A 26,491-nucleotide genomic window follows, 5' to 3' on the forward strand; every position below is an offset into this window, starting at 1 on the left:
GACCTCCCACTCTACCACAGGTGAGGGATCAGCCTCAATGTGGGCAGCCACAGCCGTAGTCCAATCGGGGGATGCGTGGGACGAGCTGGCCGTCCCCAACAAACCCCTGTCCTGACCGCCACAGTGATGCCCATTGGCAACAACCTCAAGCTGTGTGACCGAACCCAACACTGCCGAACACAGCAGTCGCAGTCCCTATCCATGCTAAATACTGTTGTGCAAAGCACGTCTAAACTAATTTACAGAGAGCACAAACAATTCGACACAAAATTTAAACGGTTATTAAAATACAAGACTGCCTAGTAAATGCAGTAATGCTGCTACCTGCGCACTGCTGACACACTGCTCGGCGGCAGAAGGCTAACTGTTGGGGTGCTTTTCCAGTACAGCTGGAGAGCCTCTGCAATGCTTTTTGAGTTTAAGGGGAATGAGAAGAGGGCTGAGGCGTGAAAGGCGTGAATGGGAACTTTGATTGTGGAGGAAATCGTGCTAGGGTAGTCCACGCAGTTATGCAAAGGCACTGTGTCAGGGTGACGTAGTGGTTAGCGCATCTGCCTTGTAAGCAGAATACCCAGGTTCGAATCCTGGCCTTGGTATAAATTTTCATTCGTCGCCTCAGTCCGCATATGTGGATAATCTTAAAGTAACATGTAGTAACATGTAATAATTCTGACTGTTGATCAAAAATATGTACGAGGACCACTATTAGCAAAAATGTTTTACATGTAAAGATGTTTTATATCTTAATATTCATATTATTTCACGACAGTGCTTTTAACTTATTTTGGTGGGACCTAAATAAACTTTATTATAGTGGATTGGAAACGCATTTGGACAGACTTAAACAGCATTGCAAAAAAAACACGTCTCAAAATCATCAGAATAGTGCAAAAAGCTTTCTACTAGAGCACTGTGCTGAATTTTATTACGAAATGTGATTTTCCAATGTATTTCTCTTCAATGCTTAATTTAAATATGTGTATTTCTTTGAAAGTAAGACAACCATTCAATAACTGGTAAACTTCGTAACTCTGTCGTCTTTCGGATTATCGTTGGCAATTCGCTTTTTACGCCAAAATTCGGACAGATTCTATGAAACACCCATTTGAAGAAGAATGGATACGCTGTTCAATCTATCAGTAGACCTAATAGGGTCATTTCAAGGATATACTACCGGCGCATCGTCACCAGCGGCAGGAATAATGGTCTGTGTGGGAAGCTGATCATCAAGTTTGCGAACACCACTGCGATGTCCTTTGTACATTTAGCTTCTCCGCTGTAGTGATACGCTTGATAATGAACTTAATTATATACCTCTTTCTTGTCGTCCTTGGAACAGCACCAGTTCATGGCCGCTACCAGAACTTACACACTCCGAGGTGTGCTCTATCCTTTTGGAAAGGAATGGAATTGCCAAGCCGTTTCACACAGTAAGCAATCGTCTCTACACGAAGAATTTGTCCTCCAGGCACTCACTACGAAACAGAATTAAAAAAACAACCGCAGAACCACGTCGAGTGAAGAATGTAAGCAAGAGAAAACCTGAAATCGAATCTGGATCAGTAGTATCAGAATCACAGGCGATTGTGTGGTTCGTGCGGTGCCTGACGATCGTCGTAAAGAGGATGGAGGCGGCCGTGTTCCAACGAATGTGTCAGACATTCAGTGCCACTTGTTCAGCTGGGAGGCAGGTCAGCCATGTTTTTGGTCAGTATAATGCTGATCGGTAAGTTGGTAGCCATGTAGCACAGCTGTCTACGCATAACATACGCAATGCATACAAGTTATGGGCCAACAGTATTTGTCATATCGGGTTCATTTCAGTTGGGTTGGTGGACAAGACATAAACGCAAGTTCTCTGTCATGCTCCTTAACCCACAGTAGCACGATTATGACCTAATAAAATGGCAGATATCCTGCTGGAGATTTTGTCGCTTTCAGGAAAAACATCACGCATGCAAGGATGTGTGTGGTCTGTAATAACGTTCACGCAGTACACAACTGTTATGCTGCCTCCAATTACTATCACATGTCCCACGGAAGCCACGGTAAATGTCCTCGATAGTACGAGGTGCATTCAAGTTCTAAGGCCTCCGATTTGTTTTCTCCGGACTGGAAAGAGATAGAAACATGCGCATTGTTTTAAAATGAGGCCGCGTTCATTGTCAATACATTCCAGAGATGGCAGCACCGTACGGCAGATGGAATTTTACCGCCAGCGGCGAGAATGAGAACTGTTTTAAATACTTAAAATGGCGACGTTCTCCTTACTTGAACAGCGTGCAACCATTCGTTTTCTGAATTTGCGTGGTGTGAAACCAACAGAAATTCATCGACAGTTGAAGGAGACATGTGGTGATGGAGTTCTGGATGTGTCGACAGTGCGTTCATGGGTGCGACAGTTTAATGAAGGCAGAACATCGTGTGACAACAAACCGAAACAACCTCGGGCTCGCACAAGCTGGTCTGACGACATGATCGAGAAAGTGGAGAGAATTGTTTTGGGGGATCGCCGAATGACTGTTGAACAGACCGCCTCCAGAGTTGGCATTTCTGTGGGTTCTGTGCACACAATCCTGCATGACGACCTGAAAATGCGAAAAGTGTCATCCAGGTGGGTGCCACGAATGCTGACGGACGACCACGTGGCTGCCCATGTGGCATGTTCCCAAGCAATGTTGACGCGCAACGACAGCATGAATGGGAGTTTCTTTTCGTCGGTTGTGACAATGGATGAGACGTGGATGCCATTCTTCAATCCAGAAACAAAGCACCAGTCAGCGCAATGGAAGCACACAGATTCACCGCCACCAAAAAAATTTCGGGTAACCGCCAGTGCTGAAAAAATGATGATGTCCATGTTCTGGGACAGCGAGGGCGTAATCCTTACCCATTGCGTTCCAAAGGGCACTACGGTAACAGGTGCATCCTACGAAAATGTTTTGAAGAACAAATTCCTTCCTGCACTGCAACGAAAACGTCCAGGAAGGGCTGCGCGTGTGCTGTTTCACCAAGACAATGCACCCGCACATCGAGCTAACGTTACGCAACAGTTTCTTCGTGATAACAACTTTGAAGTGATTCATCATGCTCCCTACTCACCTGACCTGGCTCCTAGTGACTTTTGGCTTTTTCCAACAATGAAAGACACTCTCCGTGGGCGCACATTCACCAGCCATGCTGCTATTGCCTAAGCGATTTTCCAGTGGTCATTACAGACTCCTAAAGAAGCCTTCGCCACTACCATGGAATCATGGCGTCAGCGTTGTGAAAAATGGGTACGTCTGTAGGGCGATTACGTTGAGAAGTAACGCCAGTTTCATCGATTTCGGGTGAGTAGTTAATTAGAAAAAAAAATCGGAGGCCTTAGAACTTGAATGCACCTCGTATAATAACACTGTCCCCAGTAGCCTGCATCTGTAGCGCAGTTCACGTTTCGAGTGGCTTTTCATCTGGACAATGACATATCCAGACACGATCATCGACCTGGTGTAACGATAAACTTGATTCTTCATAGCAAAGGGAGGCATTTCTGTTTATCCACGATCCAGTCTCGATGAGCCCTCGCTCAGTGCCATCGTAAGTGACTATGTCGACGCTTCAAAATGGGAACGCGGAAGTGTCATCTCCTGTGGAAGCCCAAACTGAACAATGTGTGCTGGAGAGTGTATTCCAAAACACTACTGTCTGCAACAGCAATGTACTTTGCCATCAAAGCTGCCACAGCCCAACACCTATTCTGCTTTATAGAGGAGGCGAGCCCTTCGCCTTCTACATTCTGTGACGAGGCAGGCACGTCCAGACCTCTCTCGTCTATTACTGGTTTCACCATACTCCAACCACTTTCCACAGATTCCAGATCGCAAACTGTCGACGAGCTTCGCTGTTTACGAGATCCTCGTTTCTAGGCACCAGGCCATAACTTTCTGCTCTTTGCCACAGTCGCTTACGACAGAGAATTTTGTAGACCATATCACCGCTGTAGTTATTCGTCCCTACCGTTTTGTATTTTTTCCTTACCGTATCACGTACCCACAGCGCACCAGGCGGCATTCGATCTAGCGGTCGGCGGTGATCATATCTTCGCTCATCAGTGTATAACTACTGCAGCTCAACTGGTCTTATAAATTCACATTTGGCTGTCACCAATCCGTATAACATTTTCTTGTGGCCTTCTACCATGTCCGTAGCAAAAGTTCCGAGACTGACGCACAAGCAAAGTCCGCATAGTAGTGGATGCTTGAACTAACAACGTTAAACAGTCCACTAGTGCGTTTTTAACAGGCAGTGTTAAGTAGTGAACATGCAGCGATTGTGTGTGAGTGTTCTTGACTTACAAAGCACAACAGAGCAACTTAAGAAAAGTGCGCGCGAAATCTGTCCCACACATCTTACTCCTGAACAAAAACAACGATGCCTTGACGTCTGCCGCTACATTGTTGAAATGCAAAATTCGGAAAAAAATTTCTGGAAAAGAAGGCTCATCACGTGTGATGAGAATTGGTGTTACAAATACGAATCTGCCACAGAATGACAAAGTGGAAAACGTCTCACGAACCGTCACCGCTCTGACAACATAACGGGCATTCCAGCCAGTGTGACCTTCGATTTGGAAAACATCCTAAAGAAGAACTTTGCTGATAACTTCACGTCGCTGTATGGACGGTTTTTGCGTTGTACCCGCTTTAGAGTATGTAGAAGACCTGAAGTATTAAAATCACCATCTTAACTTTCCTCCATTTTACTGATCCCGTTTGGACTAACAGGGGTATATACTGCTCGTAAATCACAATTTTTCTGAATATTACTCGTAATATTCCATGAGACAAAAAGTTTGAAAATTACCGTGTGATAATGTGCCGGCATGTAATCGGGAACTATTTGCGCTTACCCCACTTTCCGTCCGCCGCTGGTAGCTGAGTGGTCAGCGTGATGGAATGTCATACCTAATGACCTGGATTCGATCCCCGGCGGGGGCGGCAGATTTTCTCTGCTCAGGGACTGGGTATTATGTTCTCCTTAGCATCATCATTTCATCCCCATCGACATCCAAGTCGCCGAAGTGGCGTCAACTAGAAAGACTTGCACCAGGCGAACTGGAGGCCCTAGTCACACGGCATTTTCATTTTTTTACCCCACTTTCCTATATTTTCCAACCAAATTCTAGGGTGGGGGAGGGGGTTAGTTTTCTTCCATTGATAAATCTCACACCTCGAAATGCAGATTAATGTTTATCTCATCAATAATTAGTTCACTGGAAATGGAGCAAAGGGATAGGGATGGAAATGTCTTTTCCAATGATATATCTATCTTCAGTTCAAGTGATTTAGGTAACCCTTGGAACATCTACCACCTGGATGAGGATGTGTCCCTCCTTGACCCATGGACTGACATGGGCAAGTACAGATAGCAACAACAAATACAGAGACAGGTAGCATATAAGGTTGGTTGGTTGGTTGGTTTGGGGAAGGAGACCAGACAGCAGTCGTGTGAAGTTAGCACCCCTTTTTCGAGAAATATACATTTTTTTCAGAGTTCTTGATAGATATCGCATAGTTCTAGAGTTCTTTGTACAAAATTTCAATAGTTCTGCAGAATTTAGCGAAGAAAACAACAATAATCGAAAAAATTTTCGTATCGAAAACGTTCTTTGGCAATTTCCGCAAAATGTAAATAAGTACAAGAGTTCTGAGCACAGTTCTGAATAGAGCTCCAAGAGTTCTTTCCAAAATCCAAGTAACATGTTTTTGTGCAGCTAATAGTTTACGAGATAATTGCATTTTAATGAGAAAATCTTTTCACTTACTGTGAAGTTGGCACCCTTTTTTCAGAAATATATATTTTTTTCAGAGTTCTTGATAGATATGGCATAGTTCTAGAGTTCTTTGTACAAAATTTCAATAGTTCTGCAGAATTTAGCGAAGAAAACAACAAAATTCGAAAAAATTTTCGTATCGAAAACGTTCTTTGGCAATTTCCGCAAATTGTAAATAAGTGCAAGAGTTCTGAGCACAGTTCTGAACAGAGCTCCAAGAGTTCTTTCGAAAATCCAAGTAACATTTTTTTGTGCAGCTAATAGTTTACGAGATAATTGCATTTTAATGAGAAAATCTTTTCACTTACTGTGAAGTTGGCACCCTTTTTTTTTAGAAATATATATTTTTTTCAGAGTTCTTGATAGATATGGCATAGGTCTAGAGTTCTTTGTACAAAATTTCAATAGTTCTGCAGAATTTAGCGAAGAAAACAACAAAATTCGAAAAAAATTTCATATCGAAAACATTTTTTGTCAATTTTCGTAAAAATTAAACTTGTACAACAGTTCTGAGGACAGTTCTGAACAGAACCCCAAGAGCTCTATCGAAAATCCCAACCACATTTTTCTATGGCGATAATGGTTTGAGATAAATTGATTTAATATGGGACACACTTTCTTTACGGAAAATATAAATATATTCGTACAACAGTTCTGATGACAGTTCTGGACACCACGTGAAGAGTTCTATCGAAAATCCTAGTGAAATTTTTTTGTGCAGGTAATAGTTTAAGAGGTAATTGCAACTTAATTAAGAATTCCATAAGAGCTCCTACTGTGAAGCTGGCACCCTTTTTTTCACAAATGTATACTTTTTTCAGATTTCTTGATAGATATGCCATAGTTCTAGAGTTCTTTGTACAAAATTTCAATAGCTCTGCAGAATTTAGCGACGAAAACAATATTCGAAAAAATTTCCGTATCGAAAATATTCTTCGTCAATTTTCGCAAATTGTAAATAAGTACAACAGTTCTGAGCACAGTTCTGAACAGAACTCCAAGAGTTCTATCGAAAACCCAAGTAACATTTATTTGCGCAGCTAATAGTTTACAAGATAATTGCAATTTAAGGAGAAAATCTTTTCACTTACTGTGAAGTTGGCACCCTTTTTTTCACAAATGTATACTTTTTTCAGATTTCTTGATAGATATGCCATAGTTCTAGAGTTCTTTGTACAAAATTTCAATAGTTCTACAGAATTTAGCGACGAAAACAATATTCGAAAAAATTTTCGTATCGAAAACATTCTTCGTCAATTTTCGCAAATTGTAAATAAGTACAACAGTTCTGAGCACAGTTCTGAACAGAACTCCAAGAGTTCTATCGAAAAGCCAAGTAACATTTTTCTGTGCAGCTAATAGTTTACGAGATAATTGCATTTTAATGATAAAATCTTTTCACTTACTGTGAAGTTGGCACCCGTTTTTTTAAAAATATATATTTTTTTCAGAGTTCTTGATAGATATGGCATAGTTCTAGAGTTCTTTGTACAAAATTTCAATAGTTCTGCAGAATTTAACGAAGAAAACAACAATACTCGAAAAAAATTTCGTATAGCAAACATTCGTTATTAATTTTCGCAAAAAGTAAATTCGGACAACAGTTCTGAGGGCAGTTCTGAACAGAACCCCAATAGTTCTATAGAATATCTTAATTACAATTTTTTGTGCAGCTAACACGTTACGATATAATTGCAATTTAATTAGGGAACCTCTTCACTTACTGTGAAGTTGGAATCCTTTTCTTCAGAAATATATATATATTTTCAGAGTTCTTCATAGAAATGTCATAGTTCTAGAGTTATTTGTACAAAATTTGAATAGTCCTGCATAATTTAGCGAAAAAAACAACAATACTCGAAAAATTTTTCGTATCGAATACATTCTTTGTCAATTTTCGCAAAAAGTAAATTCGTACAACAGTTCTGAACAGAACACCAAGAGCTGTATCGAAAATCCTAATAACATCTTTTTGTGGCGATGATAGTTTATACGGTAACTGCTTTGATGTTAGACCCACTTTCTCCACAGAAAAAGTAAATTCGTTCAACAGTTTTGATGAACAGTTCTGGTTGACACGTCAAGACTTCTATCTATAATCATAATAACATTTTTTGTGGTTGTAATAGTTTGTATGGAAATTGATTAATTGTGGGGCACTCTTACTCAAAAAAAAAAAAAAATTATGTCTGTTCGTATGCTCTGATGCCAGCTCTGGATAGCATTGTAAGAGTTCTATCGAAAAAACTAGTAACATATTCTGTGCAGGTAATTGTTTACGTAGTAACTGCCATTATTAAGGAATGCTTATGAGCATTTCCCGTGAAGTTTGAACCCCTTTTACGATAAATATAAATTTTTTTCACAGTTCTTGATATATATGCAATAGTTCTAGATTTCCCTGCTCAAAACACGAATAGTTCTACAGAATTTCGGGAAGAAAACAATAACACGGCAAAATTTTGGTATGGTAAAAAATTATTTGTCAGTTTGGAAAAAATAAATTTGTATAACAGTTCTGTTGGCAGTTCTGGCTAGCACCGGAAGAGTTGCATTGAAAATGATAAGAACATTTTTGTGGCGATAATAGTTTATACAATAATTGTTTTAATCTGATACTCACTTTATCTAATATAGCAAGATTCGTAGAATAGTTCTGATGACAGTTCTGAATATCACCCACAGAGTTCTACCAAAAATTATAATAACATTATTTGTGACGATGACATTATATGAGATAATTAATGTGGGACTCACTTTTGTCATGTAAAAGTAATAAATTCGTACAAAAGATCTGACGGCATTTCTTAATACGACCCTAAGAGCTCTACCGACAACTGTAATAACATTTTTTGTGGGGATAACAGTTAATGAGATAATAGCATTTTCGAGAGACCCACTTGGTCTACATTATAATAAATTGGCACAACCCTTTTGCTGCCAGTTCTGGATAGCACCGAAAGAGTTCTTTTAAAAACCCTCATAACATTTTTATGGTGCCAGTAGATTATGAAATAGATTGTGTGTTCACTCTGCAGTGGGTGTGCGCCGATGTGAAACTTACTGGCAGATAAAAACTGTGTGCCGGACCGGGTCTCTAACCCCAGGCTGTGACCAAAGAATATCGTCACAATATCCTTTCGTCCAGGAGTGCTTCTTCTGCAATTTTCGTAGGACAACTTCTACGAAATTGGGAACGCAGGAGATGAAGTACTGCTGGAAGTACAGCTATGAGTACGATCGTAAATTCTCACTTTTATTTTGGAAAACCGAAAATCGAAAACCGGATGTATATTCTACTAAATACAAAAAGTCTAAATGTTCAGCACTATACAAATGCCAGTACACCTTCTTAAGACTGACTGTAGTAACTGTAGGTGGAAGCGTGGGATGTGCACGCTTAGATGATTCAAGGAGAGAAGGCTCGTCAGTGCAAAACAAACAGATGGCTGAGAGAGCAGATACATTCACACGCGCCACTAACCAGATGGTGTCACACCTGTCGAGAATCGCACCAGAGGTACAATGAGCTGTGGTGGAGTGCTGTTGGCGTGGTTACTATGCAACTTACTTGATGGGCATCAATACATCGTTATATTAATGTACAATACTTGAGAAACGATGTCATTCACACACTCCGAGTTCCTTATCACTCAGTACTAGACTAAATTACCGGCCTGGTAATAAGCAGCCTATGTACCTCACCGACTACACATCTTCGTGTTATAAGAAAAAAAAGAGAAAAATACCAAGGGACACAAAATATGAATCCGGATAAACCGGAAATCCGGATTATTGAGGACCAAATAAACGAGGTTCTTATTTACAAATTTCGAACTTCTTATTAACTTTAATACTGTATCCCCTCAACATTATAACACCTCTATCAGTCATGTATTGAATTAGGATTTAAACATACTACTTAGTTCGTTTGTACGATATATTCAGTAAATATACTTACATTTCTATACATTGTAAAGACTTTTAACTCTCGCTGTAGTGTAACTCATCAAACTTCCACACTTCCTTTCTAACTAGAACAAATGTTTGCAACAATATTAACGACATCAATTTCAAATTTATTCGTTACACACAGCACATGTTTTTATGTATCCTAGCGGCTGGTGATGTTGCAATATAACTTTCATCCATGAGGGTCCTGGGCATATTTTTAGCTGTTAGTGGGTCCTGGATGTCATGAGAGTTCAAAACAATTACTGTTTTACGTGATAAAATTCATCTGGTTCATCTTGATTCTAAAAATATACACTTCATGTGTGCCTTTCATTGTTGTATGTATGATTCAGTATCGACGCTAATGCTCTCTTGATGAGATATGAGCCGATTGCTCGTTTTTATCCACTGTGCCCTTTCGTATTTCATTTCAGCGATTAGTTTATTTGTTTATCAACGTAGTAAGTAGTACAAAGCTAATCCAGAATGTAAACTGCACTTAAATTCTGTTTGAACTGTTTAATAGTCAGTGTCCGCTGTCTGAACGTCAAATATCAGATTAATACACTGCGCCTGGTTGCGTTATTTTATAGGAATTTTATTATTTTAAGTGGGAAGTACTAGATAATGTTGAAGAAATTCGAAGCATATTGTTCGAAGAGCATAATATTATTCGAAATTTACCTGTACCAATAGGTGCAGCCAAAGCAGCATTTGTGATGCTGTAATTACCTCATAGATAACGATATTTGTCTATTGTAGTTTTGTGTTCCAATCAGAATTTTGAGAGCATCAAAGCCTCATTTCAGCGTGAGAGAGGGGTAAAATCAATAGATGATATTGAATTGAAAGCCTTCACCAGTCTCTTGTTTTTAATTGTTGTTAACAAAAGTAACAGATAAAGCCTGGAAGATCTGTGTGGAACTGATGGTGATGGCATTGAAAAATTTCACCTCGCAAACGAACATAAAACGTTTCAAATTTATTCTGGAGAGACTTAGATTTTACAGTCGCGCTATTCGTGATGAAAGGAGACAATTAGGCAAGCTAACAGCTATTCGGGAAATATTTACTGTGTTTGTACGCAACTACCACAAATCTTACACCCTTGCAGAAAATGTTACAGTAGGCAAGAAGCTGGAAGGATTCTGTGGAAGGTACAGTTTTCGCCAATATGTAACAATCAAAACAAATGAGTATGGATTCTTAAGTGTGGATTCTTAAGTATTTTACCTGTACAATTTGGAAATATACGCTGTGTTGCAACCAGAAGGATTTACCAACTGAGCAATAAACAATTTGATGTTATTCTGTGACTGTGTAAACCTATAAATCAGTCAGGTCGAAATGTGAAAGCGGACAACTGGTTTACTAGTACTGGAATGATAATAGAGCTATGAAGGGAGAGTTTTTCTTTTGTTGGCATGATGAAGAAAAAAAAGTGTGGAGATTTCTCTAGAGTTTGCTATCAGTAAAAGAAGGGCTGCCCACATTTCCTTTTTTGACTTCCACAAGACTAAACTCTAGTTTCCTCCGTACCTAAAAGGGGAAGTGAGTGATCCAGGCATCACGTTTGCATGAAGATAATTCGATAGATGCTGACATTGTAGATAAACGGAAGCCATCCACCGTAAATTTTAAAATAGCGTTAAGTATGGTATTTTCACAGCGGATAAGCCGAATGCTTTGTACAACGCTGCAAGAAATGTGCGCCGCTGGTCAATGGTTGTATTTTTGTAATGATCAGTACAGTTGAAATCTATGCACAAGTGATTTATTGTGAGAACAGGAAGAATTGTATCAAAAGGAAAGGGTTCCTGAATCAGCTTTGTTATACAATGTTGTTTTCTTCGCTAAATTCTGCATAACTATTCAAATTTTGTACCGAGAACTCTATAACTATGACTTATCTATCAAGAACTCTGAAAAAAAATATATTTCTGAAAAAAAGGGTGCCAGCTTCACAGTAGGAGCTCTTATGGGGTTCTTAATTAAGTTGCGATTACCTCTTAAACTATTACCTGCACTAAAAAATTCTACTAGGAATTTCGATAGAACTCTTCACGTGGTGTCCAGAACTGTCATCAGAACTGTTGTACGAATATATTTATATTTTCTGTAGAGAAAGTGTGTCCCACATTAAATCAATTTATCACAAACTATTATCGCCATAGAAAAATGTTATTAGGATTTTCGATAGAGCTCTTGGGGTTCTGTTCAGAATTGTCCTCAGAACTGTTGTACCAGTTTAATTTTTGCGAAAATTGACAAAAGATGATTTCGATAGAAAAATTTTTTCGAGTATTGTTGTTTTCTTCCCTAAATTCTGCAGAACTATTGAAATTTTGTACAAAGAACTCTAGAACTATGGCATACCTGTCAAGAATTGTGAAAGAAATATACATTTCTGAAGAAAAGGGTGCCAACTTCACAGTAAATGAAAAGATTTTCTCCTTAAATTGCAATTATTTCGTAAACTATTAGCTGCACAAAAAAATGTTAATTGGGTTTTCGATAGAACTCTTGGAGTTCTGTTCAGAACTGTGCTCAGAACTGTTGTACTTATTTACAATTTGCGAAAATAGACGAAGAATGTTTTCGATACGAAAAATTTTTCGGATATTGTTTACGTCGCTAAATTTTGCAGAACTATTGAAATTTTGTACAAAGAACTCTAGAACTATGGCATATCTATCAAGAAATCTGAAAAAAGTATACATTTGTGAAAAAAAGGGTGCCAACTTCACAGTAAGTGAAAAGATTTTCTCATTAAAATGCAATTATCTCGTAAACTATTAGCTGCACAAAAAAACGTTACTTGGATTTTCGAAAGAACTCTTGGAGTTCTGTTCAGAACTGTGCTCAGAACTCTTGTACTTATTTACATTTTGCGGAAATTGCCAAAGAACGTTTTCGATACGAAAATTTTTTCGAATATTGTTGTTTTCTTCGCTAAATTCTGCAGAACTATTGAAATTTTGTACAAAGAACTCTATAACTATTCCATATCTATCAAGAACTCTGAAAAAAATGTATATTTCTCGAAAAAGGGGTGCTAACTTCACACGACTCCAGACAGCGAGGTCATCGGTCTCATCGGATTAGGGAAGGACGGGGAAGGAAGTCGGCCGTGCCCTTTGAAAGGAACCATCTCGGCATTTGCCTGGAGCGATTTAGGGAAATCACGGAAAACCTAAATCAGGATGGCCGGACGCGGGATTGAACCGTCGTCCTCCCGAATGCGAGTCCAGTGTCTAACCACTGCGCCACCTCGTTCGGTAGTATATAAGGTAGGACAGCAGTGCAGATGTGGCAAATCACCTTAGGAGCATTCAAGACATGTTTGCTACAACGTGAAGCGTGTACAGGCAGACACATAGCATCACATGAATTAAGTCTCTGAATGACAGTGGTCGTGCCAGTAGTGACACATTACAATGTGGCTTACAAGTTAGGAGATCGAAATGTATTTTACATTTGAGGTATTATTTAGGAGTATTTTACCCCATACTTGGATCGTTAGAGAACAGAAAACTAGAAATCATATCCTAGTGTGGTCGGTGAGTGACATTTTAAGAAACTTAAACGAAGCAAATGTCTCATGAACAGGAATGAAGAAAGGGGGCGTTCGAATTTAGCATACAAATATAGACTAATTGGAAGAGTGCATGCTCTGGAAGGGAAAGCAGCTGGTTCTTTTGGCACTGCTGTTGAAGTATATGAAGAAGAAGCAAGGAACAAGAATTTGAACAAGAAGACAAAATGTACAAATAAAAGATTATTTTAAATTTGTTAAATCTGGCATTATGTTGGAAATATCATGGCATGTACTCTGCACTGATGAATGTAAAGGCGGTAGGACGACATAAGCTTACCTCTGAGGTATGCTATCTCTTCCTCAGTGAAAGTTGGCAACCGTGAGCGGGGTCGTCCCTCAGCTGCACTGTTGGCATCTACCCTCTGACGCACTATGGTCGGGTAATCCCCATCTTGGCTGAAGATAGGGTGTGCGTAGAGTCCAGCCTAATCAACAACAGATAAAAATAATCAGTACTTTTCCCTCATAATCAGTTTATCGATGTTCGCGGCGACATTTTGACCAGAAAACTGGTGACTGTATAATCGAAAAGTATGCAAACTGGATTTTAAATATATCTAGAGATATCAGACATAGACACAGTGCCATATTGTCGACTGTTTAACGAAGGTCCGAGTGTACTGCATCGGCTCCTAGATAAGTGAGTGGCTCCAAGACTGTTTAAGTCATACACCCCAGTGCGTTGCCCTAGACGATGAGTGTTGATCAGAGACAAAGGAATTGCCAGGAGTGCCTTTGGGAAATGTGACAGGACTGCTCTCGTCCTTTAAATACATTAACTAAATCAGGGATTGGGTGAGAGCATTCTGCAACTGTTTGCTAATGACACTGCAGTGTATGGGAAAGTGTCTCAAATCTGAGTGCCTGCAACTTGCTCTAAAGGTGGGGAAATGAAGAGAAGTAGGAAAACATACCTGTAATGCTTGTGTACAATTGTACAATGTACCAATGTAGTGAACCCTCTTAGTACTGCATTTAGTCTTGTAGGCAACAAATAATGTGAGCGATACCTCTCGAAATTCACGCGACAAATATCAATTAGCAAAATTATTTATCAATAATAAACGGTCGTCCGTGTGCGTAACAAATGTTCTTTCACGTATTGCTCATCTGGACATTAATATGATCCACTTATAGGTTTCTAGGTTCAGAGTGAAAACAATGTAATCCATTAAAAGTAAATAAAATCTTAGCATAACTGTAGACTCTAATCCTCAACGACTATAAGAACTTTGAAGGATGTATAGCTCAGTTTTTCACAAATAATGCATGTACACTGGAGACAGGGATTTATACTTCCTCCCACAAGGCCTAACCATACCAATAGCTTCCTCTAGTATTCACTCCAGCATCACAGCAACTGAATGACATGAACTGAACTATGTGGCAGTTGCAGTACTTACATCGAACTGAAGCCTTCTCTCTGCAGCTTCCAAGTCTTCAGTCGAATTTGAAGCTGGCTCTCTTCCCGAAATATTCAACGTGATTCCTACGCTGCCTGTAACAGATTTTCATTCGGAAAATTAATAAAATACACTACTAATGTTAGGCATTATTTAGTTACACAGGAATTTACTGTGCATTGTTTCTTCGTCGTAGCCAATAACTCCATGATCATCTACTGAAGCATACTGGCCAATGCCTCTAATATCACAAGAAGAGCAAGAGGGTTAATTTACTACCATAATTTAGTGAGGGATGAAAGCTGATGAAATAGCTAGTTATCAGTAACTTCTAAAACCATTGTACTGTCAGACAGGAAAGATCACTCCTGCTAAATAAATGGAAAAATGATTTAACGTGGAAACCTGTTCGAGACAAAAGAAAAGAGGACATTGATATTCACTAGCAACCTACTGAATACACAATTGTGGCGATGACAGTTGTAGTTAATATATTCTACATTCCAATCAAACTGGAAGGTGACGTTACTGGAAGAGAATTGCGCTCTTGTCAACATATTACTTATATTGTTTTTCAACATTACATGAGAGCCTTGTAAATGAATTGCTTTCGTTATTGTTTTTGCTAGCATGGATTTATGTACTCACCGCATTTGAAGTTTCTGTACTGCAAAGTTACATAAATATGTTCTGGAAATACGTGAAAAATTTAAATGCTGTACTCTCTTGTTAATTAATGCAATCAATCAAAAAATCTTGTTGCTGTATATGCAGTATTTCGCGTTTTGTGAATTGTGCAGTCACTTTGAAAATCGCGTCATCAAATGACTGTTAGGAAGATAATAGTTACAGAAGCGAGGGGCACACACACACACACACACACACACACACACACACACACACACACACACACACACACAGTTATTTATTCGTTCCTAAAGTCACTCTCTCTGGGAGAGAAAAGTGTCAGTTCTTCAAGAATACACAATTTCAAGAATTTGTCAGACACCATACAAATTGTAACTGAGATACAATAAAATTTAGTAGGTGCATAAGGGATACAGTGTTGATCAACATCTCATACTCCACTGGTGAATTTTTTAGCAGAACAGAATACTGTATGTCTTATTATCTATGTCCTACAACACACATGCCACGTAATGTCTGATGCTGGGACAGGTCCAGTACAATACTGCGATTAATTTAAGGAAGCATCGTAAACAGTTATTCTTTGTGATGCTTGTCTACAACGGTCCAGTAATTATATTATGAACTTTAGTTGGTGTAAACTAGAATTAAATATTTGCCATAAGGGGCACTGGAAAAGTTCAAAATCACAAAATGTTCAATTTTTATGCATTTTAAAACTGTAGAGACTTTCTCTTTCCACAAATATTAATTTATTCAGTTCAGAACACTACAGCTATTTTAAAAGTATTTTTAAAATATATTCCGCATGGGCGTGACCTATTGTGGTACTGTTAAACTGCTGTCAAATGTTGTGCTCATGAATTTACGTACTCATCACGCACATTTTAGTGATGTGAGAGAGAATCAGTGTTACAAAATAAGTGTTGCGACTAACCTGTGATAGTTCGATATATATCGCTCGCTCGAGTGTTGTGTGCTTAATGTTTATTTACTCTTTTGTAGTCCTGCAAATATTCATAGTGAATACTGTTCATTGAATCTCTGTTTTATTGAAGAATAACCATGGTTGTACGTAAAGTGGCTAGAAATCCTATCAAGGCTTTTAAGAAAATGAGAAATGTTGGAAATCCAAAGGTAGATGCTATTACTGTAAACAGTAAAGATGATAACCAAGTGTGTGAACCTAACTTTGCTGGTACACCTGCCCATTGCAATGAAAGTGAGTAAGGAAATTTGATTCAGTATGAATCTTTTATAAGCGAAACTAGTGGATGAAATATTTGATCTGAGCTCTCAATGGAAGTTTTGCAAACTGCGTAAGACATAGTCAGTGTAGTGAAGTCGGTCTGGAACTCCTTGTAAAAATCACGTAGGACTTGTCGGTGACATGGAAGTGAAGTGTGGTAAAATTTCATACATGACCACCTTTTGAACAGTGTTGCAGTACCTCCAAATGAAGATAATGACAGCAAAAACCATGAACACAACATTAGGTTTCTTTTGCGTTGCGTACAATTGGTAAGGGTGCTACTGCAGGTGCAATTTTTTGTGGCACGATGTATATTCCAAACCCCCAACCAAGTTTACTAAATAAAATATATTTTTACAGACTTGACTGCAGATTTCGATAGTACCTGGCATAAATGGGACACACATCTCTTCATAATGTAGTATCTGCCACCAGTATGTATTAAGAGGAAGTTTTAGATATAGCAGTAATATCTAAATATTGTAGGTACCTACAAAAAAAATAAAGGTAAACATGAAAATAATTGCACAGCTAACTATAGTGGCAGTAGTGGAGGAATGGAAGGGGCTGGTGTTGCTAGTATATTTCAACGTTCTGTTGCGTGTCATATGGTGCGATATGTGAAGTACCTTCGTGTGTAGAAATGTGAGTGTACTGGACATGTACAGAAACGAATGGGATCAAGACTTCGGCGACAAAAGCGTCGTACAAAAAACAAAAACTCAGTGATGGTAACGGGATGGATGGGAAGGGAAGGTACTTGGCAAAATACAGAACGATTATGAGATGGCTATTAGGCAAAACACACACGGTGTCGATGAAATAAAGAAGGCTGTTTGGGCTCTTTTTTTTCATACTTTTTCAACCGATGAAAGTCCCCGTCATTACTTGTGTCTCAAAGGGGAAAACAGTTGGTGCAAGTACAAAAAGGGATTGTTAACTGGTGAAGTGTACACTCATAAACATAGTATGCCTCATGCTGTAGTAGAAGTGATAAAACCTATTTTCAGAGACTGAACAGCACCTAAACTGTGGAAAAAGTGTGTTCACGGAAATACTCAAAACCCCAATGGAAGTGTAAATAGTGTCACATGGTCAAGAATCCCGAAGACCTTGTTTGTTGGAACAGAGACACTTCACTGTGGTGTTTATGATGCTGTTGCTACTGTCAATGGCGGCAGCGTTGTAAGGTGCAAAGTATTTCGAAATGTGGGAATGAAGATAGGTTTCATCATGGTACGAACGATGCTTGCTTTAGACAAGCAACGACTTCGGGCTGCTGACGGGGTTTTAAGGAGGCTATAAATACAAGGCAGGGTAAACAGGAGGAGGACAAAGAGGAAGCTGGAGGAGGAGGCTGCAGAAAATAATCCATCCTATGGACCTGGAATGCACTATAAAAGTATTCCAAACTTTGTCGCCCGATTCCCAATAGTTTTATTTTTTCATAAAAATTAAGTGTTTTCTCAGGATCTACCAAACAATTTGCTTCAAATTATCGGGAAATGTTACGCAGTCCCATCTGAGTCACTTAATACAGCCTTTCCCCAAAAACCTCTATATTGTTGAATTTCAACCAAAAATGGCACGAAAAGTAGTGAATTTTCATTACAATAGAAAAAATTGATCTCTAACAAGTGAATTCAAATTTTTAAAAATGCCTGTTTTGCACAGTAGCCAACACTAATAAATAACGTGCAAAAATTTCAACTTCCTAACTCAAATACTTTCTGAGAAAACATGTAGTTTATAAGCGCTATTAGAAAGACAGGGGTTTCCAGAGCCCCATAAAACAAGGTAAACTAGTTTTTCTAAACTTTTTCACGTCCTTGAGAGTATGATACAGAGGATGAGAGGAATGAACACCAGCATATTAGATCTTTTGTAAATATGTTTTTCCTTACGTCTTCCAAACACTTCAGGATCTCCTCACAAGTAAACAGTAACTGAAACTAAACTACAGTCTAGGGGAAGAAAGAGATGTAAAATATGATAATACCGTATAGTTTTCGTATGATCGAAGAAAAAATGAATAATTCACAGCGAAACAGATCTTCGTTTTTGTTAGGGATTTGTGGACTGTGTTAACTATCACTTTCTGATGATTCTTGCAAAGAAAATTTCCGTTGGTGGTTCTCCGTATTTGGACTTTTTCAGTGCGGTAGGGTACCTAAATATTTACCGATGAAGAGTGAAGTGTACAGAGTGTTCTGAATGCAGTAGTGTCCGAATGTACAGGGTAGAGAAAAACTGTGTCACGAAATTTTAACCCTGGATAAGTGATGCCAGTAGGAACCAAAATTACTGATCTTGTGTAGCTCGACAACGCACCATTTTCAAACTACGGAAACTTGCCACCACGCGCTCCGGTTGGTGGGCAGCGCTATGGCTGTCGGTTCACACATACAAACGTCAATCGTGCCGTCACTGCCCCAATGTGAGACGCACACGTGTCGTATAGGTCTTCCTGTTTGTCTCCACCTCACGTCAGAGGCATTCACACATAAGCGTCGCTTCAGAGCGTACACACGTCACCTGCGATTTAGTCATACAGTAAGCATGGCGGCACAGTATTCGTTTCAAGGACAACGAGATACGGTTTTTGTTTACGAACTTGCCGAGGGAAATGTGCATGAAGCTCGACGGTTGTATGAGGAACGGTACCCAGCAAGACGCCACCAACACCCACAAACGTTTACAGAAATTCATCGGCGACTTGGCGACACAGGCTCGTTGGCGGGGTATCATGGTGAGGTTGGAAGACCTCGAACACGACGGGATGCTGCGTTTGAAGAGACTGTTCTCGAGCGTTGTCCAGTGCAACCGACAACAGGGCAATCTCGCGGCCAATTGAAGCGCGTGGCGCCAAGTTTCCGTAGTTTACAAATTTTGCGGCGTGGACCTACACAACATTAGTAATTTTGTTTCCTACTGCCATCCTATATCCAGGGTTAAAATTTCGTGACACAATTTTTCTCTACCCTGCATATGATTGTAGAAAAGATGAGGTAAGTGGGAGGTTTATCAGAGATGTAAATTTTTTTATGAATTTATGCATATGGAAGATATACACCACTGGCCATTAAAATTGCTACACAACGAAGATGTGCTAGAGACGTAAAATTTAACCGACATGAAGATGATGCTGTGATATGCAATTGATTAGCTTTTCAGAGCATTCACACAAGGTTGGCGCCGGTGGCGACACCTACAACGTGCTGACATGAGGGAAGTTTCCAACCGATTTCTCATACACAAACATCAGTTGATCGGGGTTGCCTGGTGAAACGTTGTTGTGATGCTTCGTGTACGGAGGAGAAATGCGTACCATCACGTTTCCGACTTCGATAAAGGTCAGATTGTAGACTATCGCGATTGCGGTACATCGTATCGCGACATTGCTCCTCGTGTTGGTCAAGATCCAATGACTGTTAGCAGAATATGGAATCTGTGGGTTCAGGAGGGTAATACGGAACGCCGTGCTGGATCCCAGTGGCCCGGTATCGCTAGAAGTCGAGATGACAGGCATCTTATCGGCATGGCTGTAACGGATCGTGCAGCCACGTCTCGATCCCTGAGTCAACAGATGGGGACGTTTGCAAGACAACAACTATCTGCACTAACAGTTCGACGACATTTGCACCAGCATGGACTATCAGCTCGGAGACCATGGCTGAGATTACCCTTGACGCTGCATTACAGACAGGAGCGCCTGCGATGGTGTACTCAACGATGAACCTGGGTGCACGAATGGCAAAACGTCATGTTTTCGAATGAATCCAGCTTCTGTTTACAGCATCATGACGGTCGCATCCGTGTTTGGCGACATCCCGGTGAACGCACATTGGAAGCGTGTATTCGTCATCGCCATACTGGCTTATCACCCGTATGGTATGGGGTGCCATTGGTTACACGTCTCGGTCACCTCTTGTTCGCATTGACGGCACTTTAAACAGTGAACGTTACATTTCAGATGTGTTACGACCCGTGGCTCTACCCTTCATTCGATGCCTGCGAAATCCTACATTTCTGCAGGATAATGCACGATCGCATGTTGCAGGTCCTTTACGGGACTTTCTGGACACAGAAATGGTTCGACTGCTGCCCTGGTCAGCACATTCTCCAGATCTTTCACCAATTGAAAACGTCTGGTCAATGGTGGACAAGCAACTGGCTCGTCACAATACGCCAGTCACTACTCTTGATGAACTGTGGTATCGTGTTGAAGATGCATGGGCAGCTGTACCTGTACACGCCATCCAAGCTCTGTTTGACTCAATGGCCAGACGTATCAAGGCCGTTATTACGGCCAGATGTGGTTGTTCTGGGTACTGATTTCTCAGGATCTATGCACCCAAATTGCGTGAAAATGTAATCACATGTCAGTTCTAGTATAATATATTAATCCAATGAATACCCGTTTATCGTCTGCATTTCTTCTTGGTGTAGCAATTTTAATGGCCAGTAGTGTATTTGCTCCGTCCTCTGTGGCATACTGTATACTTGTGACGAAAATGGTTAGGTTAATTATGTACAATGACTAAATGTATAATAATAATAAAATAATATCGATCAATTGGAAACTCAGCACTAGGGACGTTTAACGCACCGTTCTGTGTTGCCCTGTACTGTTCGTCGTAGAGTCGATACACTAGTCCATGGGCCCTGATCACAGTGTGGGAGGCCAGGTAGTCGCCAATGCCAGACGCGTTCTGTGAGGGCGCCTGACTACCAGTAGAGGCGTAGCCACCGGTGAAGACCTCCGGCTCGTTGAACGTGATCCACCACTTTACCTGAAGAACAACGGCTGTCAGATGTATCCCAACAGGTAGAAGCCCGCGTAGGAAACAGTGTAACTGTCGGTACTCACTCTGTCTCCAAAGTTTTCAAACAGCACTCTGGCGTACTCCACGAAATAGTCGGCGAGGAGCGGGTTTGGCCATCCACCGATGTATTGCAATGCTTGCGGTAGGTCCCAGTGGTACATCGTCACCTGTACAGCATACACTTTATCATTAAATTTCTATTTCGAAACCCACTCCATATCGTATTCTGACTACCTTCCTCAGTCTTATGTTTAGAGGTTCTTGTTAAATCTGAAATCAGTTTCTTTCTGTACATATATTATATTGACAGTCATGAAACATACATTCAATGGAAATTTCCAAATTAATCGTGTTTCAAGACTGATTGTTGTTCAAATTATAGTAATTTTTGTCTCCTTTACGATTGACTAAAAAATGTATTGCACCAGCACTGTGTAGGCAGTCCCTTCAACTGGACGCTCCCAGAGAAATCAGTCATGTGGGCAGCTGCAGAGACGCGAAAATGGGCCATCTCTTCGCATTTGCCTCACTTCATTACCTGCCACATATTCGCCTACAAAATTCTACGGAATTACTGAGAACTAATCGTGAAAATAGAATTCGCATATAATTATCTACTATGGACTGAGTGGATTGGGCACGGTGACTTCCTTCCCCATCCTTCCCTAATCCGATGAGACCGATGACCTCGCTGTTTGGTCTCTTCCCCCAAACAATCCAATCCTACTGAGTGGATTGCTGCGTTTAAACGCCTGTGTTGTGCTTCTACATCTACATCTACATTTATACTCCGCAAAACACCCAACGGTGTGTGCAGAGAGCACTCTACGTGCCACTGACATTACCTCCCTTTCCTGTTCCAGTCGTGTATGGTTCGCGGGAAGAACGACTGTCTGAAAGCCTCCGTGCGCGCTCGAATCTCTCTAATTTTATATTCGTGATGCCCTCGGGAGGTATAAGTAGGGGGAAGCAATATATTCGATACCTCATCCAGAAACGCACCCTCTCGAAACCTGGACAGCAAGCTACACCGCGTTGCAGAGCGCCTCTCTTGAAGAGTCTGCCACTTGAGTTTGCTAAATATATCCGTAACGCTATCACGCTTACCAAATAACCCTGTGACGAAACGCGCCGCTCTTCTTTGGATCTTCTCTATCTCCTCTGTCAATCCGATCTGGTACGGATCCCACACTGATGAGCAATACTCAAGTATAGGTCGAACTAGTGTTTTGTAAGCCACCTCCTTTGTTGATGGACTACATTTTCTAAGGACTTTCCCAATGAATCTCAACCTGGCACCCGCCTTACCAAAAATTAAATTTGTATGGTCATTCCACTTCAAGTCGTCCCGTACGCATACTACCAGATATTTTACATAAGTAACTGCTACCAGTGTTTGTTCCGCTATCATATAATCATACAATAAAGGATCCTTCTTTCTATGTATTCGCAATACATTACATTTGTCTATGTTAAGGTTCAGTTGCCAGTCCCTGCTCCAAGTGCCTATCCGCGGCAGATCTTCCTGCATTTTGCTGCAATTTTCTAATGCTGCAACTTCTCTGTATACTACAGCACCATCCGCGAAAAGCTGCATGGAACTTCCGACACTATCTAATAGGTCATTTATATATATATATTGTGAAAATCAATGCGCTCAGTCCGGAACCGCGCGACTGCTACGGTCGCAGGTTCGAATCCTGCCTCGGGCATGGATGCGTGTGATATCCTTAGGTTAGTTAGGTTTAAGCAGTTCTAAGTTCTAGGGGACTGTTGACCACAGATGTTAAGTCCCATAGTGCTCAGAGCCATTTTTGAAAAGCAATGGTCCCATAACACTCCCCTGTGGCACGCCTCTGAACTTCATTCCTAGAGCGTTTGAGAACTAGGATGCGGCCTTGGTCGTTTATCTGGTTTATATGTACTTAAGTTGTGGTGTCTCAGATCTATGACACAAACAGCCTCTATTGCAAAGATCAACACCATTCGCAATGATCGAGGTGAAGCTACATCTGTTCTTCACTAGTAACAGGAGTTCCACTCCGCTGCAACTTTTTTTCCAAATTCTAAAAGCCCTTTGGCCTCACATACGCTGGTGTCCCAAAGCTAAGTATAATCATGAAATCACGAAAATGAAAAGAAAAAAGTAAGCTATCACCCAACATCGCAGTAAATATTAGTATTTGTCTACTTGTTCGTTCAGTGTAGGTAAGGAGTACATCGTGGTGTGAACAGCGACGTAACCGAAATGTAGGCACAGACAGCGCATGATACCACTCATGCCTCAGTGAGGAGAGTGTAGTCTCTTCGTGAAGCTGACAGGGTAGAATACTCGGCTGCCTGAAAGTAGTGCAGACGCAGTCCGAAGTTCAGAGTGTCATTTCGAGGCTTTGGCGACGATTTCGAGACGCAGGAGATATTCGTTGTACGCTTGCGCAATGTCGAGCAAGAACAACCACCCTCCAGCAGGACCGATATCTGGCCGTAATTGCCCGGCAGAATTGGAGTACACTTGCAACACAAATGGCTGCAGTGCTTGTAGCTGCCTCAGGACTTGCTGTTTCCCGACAAACTGGGTACCGAAGGCTCAGAACAGCAGGGCTGTTTGCCAGACGTCCGGTCGTGTGCATTTGGCTCACTCCAACACAGAGACGGGCCCGTGTATTGTGGAGTCGCAACGTCAAAATTGGACCGTGAATGGATGGAGGACAGCGCTATTCGCAGATGACTCCCGCTTCAGTTTGCAATATGAGTCTCGTCGCACGTATGTCTGGAGACCACCTGATAGGCGACACAGCTTTATGAACATAGTGAAAAGAGAACGGTTTGGTGGTGATGGCATCATGGTGTGGGGAGGCATCGTGTTGAATGGGCATACTGAGATGTACAACTTCGCTCGTGGTCGGAGGAATACTGTACACGTTCAGAGGTACAAAGATGAAGTGCAGCTACGACATGTTTGCCTTTTGACAGTTGGTCCAGATTTCCTATTTATGGACGTTAATGCCCGCCCACACTGAGTTGCTGCTGGCCAGCGACATTCCTGGATGCGAATACTATAGAAGATGCCTGGGATGCATTCGGCAGGCGGACTGCATCCTATCAGTCTCCACCAAGGACGCTTTCAGACCGCCACACCGCTCTTGCTGGGGAATGGGATCGACTACCAAGGTAACTTTTGAACCATCTCGTACAGAGCATGCCACGTCACTACGCAGTGTCTAGGGGTAAGCATGTCCCCTATTAACAGCTTCTATTGTCGTGGAAGAGATTTCCCATTTGTGTCATTTCCTTACAAATGCGTATCTTAACATTCAGAACTTTTCTAACATCGTGTTTCGGGCACTATTGTACGCCACATATCTTGTAATTAAACTGTAGCTGCTCAATAATCGTTCAGACATCTTGAAACGCAATATGTAGAAATTCTTCCAATCCATCTATGGCATGAATCAGCAAACCAGTGTTAAATAGTACTAGCTGAAAACAGTCTTGTTTTTTTATTTATCAACTACGCGTTTTACCTTATTTAGGCATCTTCAGGCAGACCTTAATTTGGTATTTCTTAGGACGATCCATTAGACAGTGTAGCTAAAGGGCATCGTCGAATACATCAGGCCAACATCGCCTTCGTTAACCTCGGTTTTACCGAGATTGTTTTCAACTAATACAATAAAATGCAATATGTCTTCTTTTCGTGATTATGCTTAACTTTCTGACGATATTGTTCATTTCGGGACCAAGTCAAACGTACCATGTTTATCGTATGCTATAAGTGTATGAGCGCTTCTTGCATTGTTTGGGAGTATCGGTAATGATTTTATTACGATATCTGACTACGTTGCCTATACCAGTAGACGGTGCATTACGAAATGAAGCTTGCGTGGTGCACTTGTATATTCACTAATGTGCAACAAGAGGACGAGACAGTTTATTCCAGTCACTCACTTTCCACAACACATAGACTGAAAACGTTCACTGTCAACACTGTAACAGATCTACCTGAAAATTAGGTAGCAGAGCGAGTTCCGAATAACATAGCCCAAACTCGAAAACACACTCAAATATTATTTGAAAATATCCGAATGGAAATAACCAGTTACATTTTACATTTGTTAATAGTTAATCACACGTGTGTGGCCAAAGGTATTTACTGTTGTTAATTATTGTACGATGAAGTTCAGATTACATTCTTTGGAATTTAATAATTCCAGGTCCCAACACAGCAGGTGTTGTCAGATGTGAATGTTACTGAACTATCAGTTTAATAAGTCATAGTGGCAAAACACTGACACAAGTTATGTACATAAGAACGGAAAAACTGTTAAAAGCCACCTCAAGGAAGATCAGTTTGGGTGCCAGGGAAATACTCAACGCGATAGAGCCTACGACTTTTCTTAGGAGATAGGTTAAAGAAAAGCAGAAATATGTCTAGACATTTTGTGTACTTAGAGAAAGCTTTTGACAATGTTGGCTAGAATTCATCATCATCATCATCTTGGACAGTTTCCAGCCACTGGCTGGGTCTGTCGGGAACACAAGCCTCTCCATCGTGTTCTGTCTTTCCACTATTCCCCGTCTTCCACCTTCGTCCAGTTCTCTCCTCTTCTATTCACACATTCCTTCACTCCCTTCACCCATCTATCTCTTGGTCTTCCTCTGGGCCCCTTCCCCTCCAGTTGCAGATCAAACATCCTCTTTGGAATTCTTCCCTCATCCATTCTCTTCATGTGTCCATACCACTGCAGTCTTGATTTTTCTATCCTGTCCTGTACTGGTTCCTCCTTTAGTCTTTCCCTCACATACACATTTCGCAATCTGTCTCGTCTTGTTACACTCAACCTGCTCCTCTGGAACTTCATTTCACTAGCCTGTATTCTACTTTTGTCGCTTTTGTGCATTACCCATGTCTCACTTCCGTATGCCAATATGGGGACAAAGTAGGTTCGGTATATAATTCCCTTGGACTTCTGTGGCACCTCGTTGCTCCAAATA

General features: G+C 40.7%; 1 protein-coding gene and 1 non-coding gene across 2 annotated transcripts in view; one reads left to right on the forward strand and one right to left on the reverse strand.

Annotated features, from left to right (window-relative positions):
• Positions 1–26,491, reverse strand: part of LOC126413217 (myrosinase 1-like) — a 63,987-nt gene that overhangs the window by 19,516 nt on the left and 17,980 nt on the right. Inside the window, exons 4-7 of the mRNA XM_050083113.1 lie at positions 21,541–21,663; positions 21,280–21,463; positions 14,771–14,865; positions 13,645–13,792 (exon numbers count right to left, since the gene is read on the reverse strand). Coding sequence (XP_049939070.1) covers positions 13,645–13,792; positions 14,771–14,865; positions 21,280–21,463; positions 21,541–21,663 — 550 coding nt within the window. The remainder of the gene's footprint in view (positions 1–13,644; positions 13,793–14,770; positions 14,866–21,279; positions 21,464–21,540; positions 21,664–26,491) is intronic.
• Positions 525–596, forward strand: Trnat-ugu (transfer RNA threonine (anticodon UGU)). Its single transcript has one exon. It is a non-coding gene; the product is annotated as a tRNA-Thr (tRNA).

This window comes from Schistocerca serialis, chromosome 7 (assembly GCF_023864345.2).
Source record: "Schistocerca serialis cubense isolate TAMUIC-IGC-003099 chromosome 7, iqSchSeri2.2, whole genome shotgun sequence".
NCBI classification, from domain to species: Eukaryota; Metazoa; Arthropoda; class Insecta; order Orthoptera; family Acrididae; genus Schistocerca; species Schistocerca serialis.